This window comes from Arachis ipaensis, chromosome B09 (assembly GCF_000816755.2).
Source record: "Arachis ipaensis cultivar K30076 chromosome B09, Araip1.1, whole genome shotgun sequence".
Lineage (NCBI taxonomy): Eukaryota > Viridiplantae > Streptophyta > Magnoliopsida > Fabales > Fabaceae > Arachis > Arachis ipaensis.
The window spans coordinates 10,763,972-10,769,755 of record NC_029793.2 but is presented as its reverse complement, the minus strand read 5'-3'; the positions used below and the strand labels follow the sequence as shown (position 1 = coordinate 10,769,755).

The window sequence follows — 5,784 nt, the reverse complement described above, 5'->3', positions numbered from 1 at the left end:
CCCAAAAATTTCAAAAAATTTTATTAAGAGTTAATTTTCAAATCAATTAGTATTTTGATATAATAAATAATATTTTAGAGTAATTTTAGAGATTTAATTAGATTTCAGATTAACCCAAAATCCCCAAATTTTATACACAAAATCCTAATTCCCAAATTAAAATCCTAACTGACACTAACCCTAATCTCTACCGCCTCACCGCCACTACCCGCTGCCATTCCCTTTCCCATATGCTTAAGGAAAAGAAAAGAAAGGGAAGAAAGAAAGGGAAAAAAACTGATCGAGGAAGGGGGGAAGAGAAAGTGAGATCCGAGAGAGAGGAAGAGAGGGAAGACGCGCCAGAGTTGGTGGGCTGTTCCACCGCTCCTCGTCGTGGCTGAAGCTGTCGCCGCCGTAGCTGCATTCGCACCGTCATGTGTAGCCGTTAGAGGAAGAGAAGAGAGAACCAGAGCCATGCATGGGAGGAGTAGAGCGCGCGCAGGGGAGAAGCCACCGCTGCCGTCGCATCTTGCCGCCGCTGCCGCTGCTGAGGTCTCCATTGTCGTCCTCACCGCAAGCCAGAGTCACCGCCATCCATGGTTGAGCAGAGGAGAGATTCCGCAGAGAGAGAGAGAGAGAGGTTGTTCGCGTTTTGTCGCCGCTGTTGGAAGGATGGCCGCCCTCGCCGATCTACCCACCGCCGTTTATGCTTGCTGCTGCATCACCGGAGCTCCACGCCGTCACTGCTGCCACCAGAAACCACCACTGAAGCCTACGTCTGCTTGGTAAGCTCTAATCTTGCCTCAGATCTTCTTTTCTGTTAAGTTGGTTCTACCGTGAGTTGTTGCTGAGGTTGTCTGCGTCAGGTTATACAGTCACCGCGAGTTTCTCTGTTGTACGCTGCCGTCGGAGCCACCATCCCGCTGCTGCCGCCTTTGCTTTGAGCCGTTGTTACAGCGAGTGTTGTTGTCGTTGCGGCTACTCGGTTTAGTCGTTCCTCTTTAGTACGGTAAGCTATTCCTTGTTTCAGTTTCGAACTCTTTTAGTCGCTGTCTATTGTATGTTGTTAAGATTCTTGCGACGTTAATGTTTTAGGATTTAGTCTTCGGGGCCACATGTTGCTGTTAGGATTTGGTTGAATTAGTCCCACATTGCTTAGGATAGCAAATGGAGTGGGTGGCCTAGGCTATAAATATGAGGCTAAGTTCTCCATTTGTTTTTGCACCAGTCAGAAACACTTTAAGCTTGTATCTGATTTTTCTTTTCCTCTGTACTCTTTGATTAGAGAGTGTTGTGAGGTGTAGTTAGATATTTGCTTTGAGAGAATGTGGATGTACTGGGGTTCCGGTGTTAGAGAGAAAGAAGTCTATGTGTTGTAACAATTTTCACATAGTGATATTCTCTGGTTGTCATTTGACAACGGCCGTGGTTTTTTTCTCCGGAAATTGGAGTTTCCACGTTAAATTCTTGTGTTGTGATTGTGTCTATTTTATTTCTCTGTCAAAGGTGTTTTCTCAAGGGGGAATGGTGTCTTATTCCCAACAAGTGGTATCAGAGCTTCGGTTCGGTGGGATTTATTCTTAGTATGCTCTGTGGTTGCAGCTTAGTCTGACCTTCCACATCAGAAAAGAATTTTGTCCTGTGACTTGAGGTTGATCTTTGGTTGCTATTGTTGTTGCTGAAAGGCAGTGTGACACTGTGAGAGTGCAGTTTGGAAATGTTCTGGCTAAGGAAAGACTTGGTATTTAAGTGTGTCCATTGTGACCCACCTCTCTTTCTTGGGGACCCTTCCTAGTGCACAGTTGAGTTATACTATTTCAGTATACGGTTGCAACAATGTCAGGATATTCAAGTGCTGTGAAGCTTGAAATAGAGAAATTTGATGGAAGAATCAATTTTGGCTTGTGGCAAATACAAGTCAAGGATGTGTTGATACAATCAGGTTTGCACAAGGCGTTGAAGGAGAAGATCTCTGGTATGAAGGATGAAGAATGGGAGGAACTAGATTTGAGAGCTGCAAGTGCTATTCGCCTGTGTTTGGCTAAGAATGTTCTTGCAAATGTGCAAGGAATGAAAACAGCCAAGGAACTTTGGGATAAACTCGAAGGGTTGTATCAGGCAAAGGGCATCTCAAATCGGTTGTTATTGAATGAGCAGTTCCATAATCTACGCATGGATCACAATGTGAAAATCTCCGACCATCTTAGTGCTATCAATGGTATTGTCTCTGAATTAGAGTCAATTGGAGTAAAAATTGATGATGAAGATATGGCACTGAGGCTCATATTGTCTCTTCCCTCTTCCTATGAGTATATCAAACCTGTTTTAATGTATGGGAAGGAAACTCTGAATTTTGAAGAAGTTGCCAGTAAGCTCATTGCTGAAGAAAGAAGAATGAAAAATGAGGGTAGCACTTCATCAGATTTGGCGCTTGTAGCTAGAAGTGACAATTATGGAAAAGGAAATCGTGGAAGGAGTGTAACATGCTGGAAATGTGGAAAGCTTGAGCATGTAAAGAGAAATTGTCCAGGTAATGCGGTTTCAGAAAAAGACTCTTAATCTGATACTTGCAATATTGCTCTCTCTATGAGAGAAGATGATGTTCTCTAGAAGACAAGAAGTATCCTCATGGTATTACCGCACTGCCATGGATAAGGATAAGTTGTGGCAATCGGGTCCACAATTGCACACGGGCATTGGTTGGTGTTGAGATGCAAGGTGTGTGGCGGAGTTAGGTCGATGGCTGAAAAACTTCCAGGAAAAGCCAATTTGGAAGTTGCACCATGAATTTTTAGCAAGGTTTCGATCTGTACCAAGGCGAAATGCTTGGAGTGGTCTAATTCCAAGTGAGTATACTTTCATGGTGGAGTATGATAATTCTCTGAACTATGATTGTCGGTATAGACAATGGCAGCAAAGAATTGTCGGTGTTGACAATGGAAGGTGAAGATGTGTGACTATTTCAATCAAGGTGGAGATTGTTAGGATTTGGTTGAATTAGTCCCACATTGCTTAGGATAGCAAATGGAGTGGGTGGCCTAGGCTATAAATATGAGACTAAGTTCTCCATTTGTTTTTGCACCAGTCAGAAACACTTTAAGCTTGTATCTGATTTTTCTTTTCCTCTGTACTCTTTGATTAGAGAGTGTTGTGAGGTGTAGTTAGATATTTGCTTTGAGAGAGTGTGGGTGTACTGGGGTACCGGTGTTAGAGAGAAAGAAGTCTATGTGTTGTAACAATTTTCACATAGTGATATTCTCTGGTTGTCATTTGACAACGGCCGTGGTTTTTTTCTCCGGAAATTGGAGTTTCCACGTTAAATTCTTGTGTTGTGATTGTGTCTATTTTATTTCTCTGTCAAAGGTATTTTCTCAAGGGAGAATGGTGTCTTATTCCCAACAAGAGTTTATAAGATGAGAGACCCATTAACTTGACACCTTAAGGTTTTGAGTTGGATGTGGTGTCTTCTCATCTTATGTTCTCTCACTTGATTCCTCCCCGAATTCTCCCCGGTTGTCGAGAGCTCCCCACGGTTGGCCCAACAAAGTGGTATCAGAGCCGATGGTTTAATCGGTCTAGTTTTAAGGAGTATTCAAGGTGAAGCATCGAAAGTCTTCCCGGCAAAGGTGGTCCGTGCGGCGTGTCCCGCGGTGTTTTGCGGCGGTGTGATGGACGAATACTCATGGTGGTGGAGGAGCTAGAAAGAGGGGGAGTTGATGCTTGATGTGGAGGCTCACACTTGAGGGGGAGATTGTTAGTGTTGCAAGTGTGAGGAGTGTTGAAGTTAGTCCCACATCAAAGAAAGCAAGGAAGAGTGAGGAGTTTATAAGATGAGAGACCCATTAACTTGACACCTTAAGGTTTTGAGTTGGATGTGGTGTCTTCTCATCTTATGTTCTCTCACTTGATTCCTCCCCGAATTCTCCCCGGTTGTCGAGAGCTCCCCATGGTTGGCCCAACAGTTGCGATTAAAGTTGCTTCTATTGTGGCGGAAGTGAGTGGAGCTGAGGTCGCGATTGTCGTTGTTTTCGGGCCGAGGAAAAAGGTTTATGTGTTTCGACTTGTCGAGGTAGGGGTTTTCTTAAAATTTATTTTATATTACAGAATTGTTATAAATAGATAATGAAGTGAAAAATATATTTCTGTGATTTTATTTGCCTTATGGATGTGGTTGTTTGTTGGACTGAATTACTGATTGTTTGAGTGGTGTGTGGTTATTGATGAGAAATTGGTTTGTAGAGTATTTAGTTGAATAGTATGAAAATTGGTTTTTTCCGTGGTTTTGGAGTTAATTTAATAATGTGAATGAATCAGCTTTGAAAATGATTTGAGATATGAAAAATGAACTAATTTTGGAAGCGGTTTGATTTTGAGTTGGTTTGATTTTATAAATTATTTAATATTAGAGCTGGTTTGACTTTGAAAAATATTTATTATTGGAATTGGTTCTATTTGAAAATAATTTGTTATTAGAATTGGTTGAGACCGTGTGGTTAGGTTCTTTAAATATCTTATTATGACAATTCTGAAACTCTATGGTGAGACCGTGTGGTTAGGTTCTCACCCCCTACAGCTTTATCTTTTCAGGAGACAGATGAAAAATCTCACGAAGGGTTGTATTGCGTTTCTCTTAGTCGATAATGCTGTTTAGTTTTTATTTATTTACCCCTCGCCATCAATATTATATTATGTAAGAGGGATAGAAGTTGTATAATTTGTATGTATATAATATGTATAAGTTACTTGAGTAAGAAGTTTTGTACATGTATATGCTTATTTTGTTTTATTTAAAAAGTATTCTTTTTCCGATTTTCAAAAAGAACAGTGATACGATTTCGAGTCAAAGGCTCCTACTTTATTATTAAACATATGAAGTTGTCGTAATACTTCTTTCTATCAGAGTAGCGTAGCCGGAAGTGTGACATTCTGATAGTGAGGGTGTTACATCTAACATATATTTTATACTGGTAACTGACTTTGGTAGCTAATTTTGATGTACACGAATACACGTAGCATAACTCTTTTATTTATATAAATATTAAAAATGTGTTAATTCCCTAAATACGCACAATGAAAAAATATTGCCAAAGTACGCATAGTCAATTCACGTAAAGCATTTGCGAAATGGATTTTGTTACCATTTTGTACGTAGCGCCCGCAAAATGGATTCAAACTGTGAGAGCCATTTCTGATGCGTCGTCCACAAAATGGAAGGGTTCCATTTCTGCTTTGTTGTCCGCGAAATGGAGGATGTCATTTCTGCTTCATCACCTACAAAATGGATGAAGTAAGAGAGCATAATAAACAAAGAACAAGAGTATGAGAAAATGGTAGAGTAAAAAAAAAATAAAAAAAGGAGAATAGAATAAATGAAATTAATTTTTTCTCTTTATGACAAACATGTATAACATGAATTTTAATTTAAAGAGGAAGAAGATGCATTTTGAAGAAGAAATGAAGAATAAACGGTGCTCGAGGAGGAAGAAGGAGAAAGAAGAAGACACTAGGGCAATACATGATATAATGAGTTGTCATATGTTAAATTAGATTAGGCTTGATCCATTATTTTTTTAACATTATAATAAGAATAATAATAAATATTTAATAAAATTTAATTTATAATTTATAATTTAAAGTTTTAATTTTGATTTATTATTTAAATATAATAATTTAAAATATTTTTTATTAGTGTTTTTTAATTTTGTAAATTTTAACTCTTTAAATAATAGCACAATTAAATAAAGTATTTAGTTAGTTGCGTAAAAATTATTCAAAATTTAAAATTGTTATATTTTAATTATGGTT

At 39.1% G+C, this 5,784-nt stretch overlaps 1 protein-coding gene and 1 long non-coding RNA gene across 2 annotated transcripts in view; both read left to right on the top strand.

Moving 5' to 3' along the window:
• LOC110266433 lies at positions 318–1,026 on the top strand. The gene is made up of 2 exons (XM_021111127.1): positions 318–764; positions 846–1,026. Exons 1-2 carry the CDS (start codon positions 454–456, stop codon positions 982–984), a joined length of 450 nt encoding a protein of 149 aa, XP_020966786.1. The 5' UTR covers positions 318–453; the 3' UTR covers positions 985–1,026.
• LOC110267167 overlaps positions 3,788–5,784 on the top strand; it is a 14,961-nt gene continuing 12,964 nt past the window's right edge. Inside the window, exon 1 of the long non-coding RNA XR_002354525.1 lies at positions 3,788–3,940. This is a non-coding gene — a long non-coding RNA (uncharacterized LOC110267167). The remainder of the gene's footprint in view (positions 3,941–5,784) is intronic.

Bases quoted from the DNA above. Each gene is read 5' to 3' on its own strand.
- LOC110266433 (XM_021111127.1), top strand. From the start codon at position 454: ATGCATGGGAGGAGTAGAGCGCGCGCAGGGGAGAAGCCACCGCTGCCG. The intron at 765-845 runs GTAAGCTCTAAT...TGTCTGCGTCAG, and splicing joins CTGAAGCCTACGTCTGCTTG to GTTATACAGTCACCGCGAGT.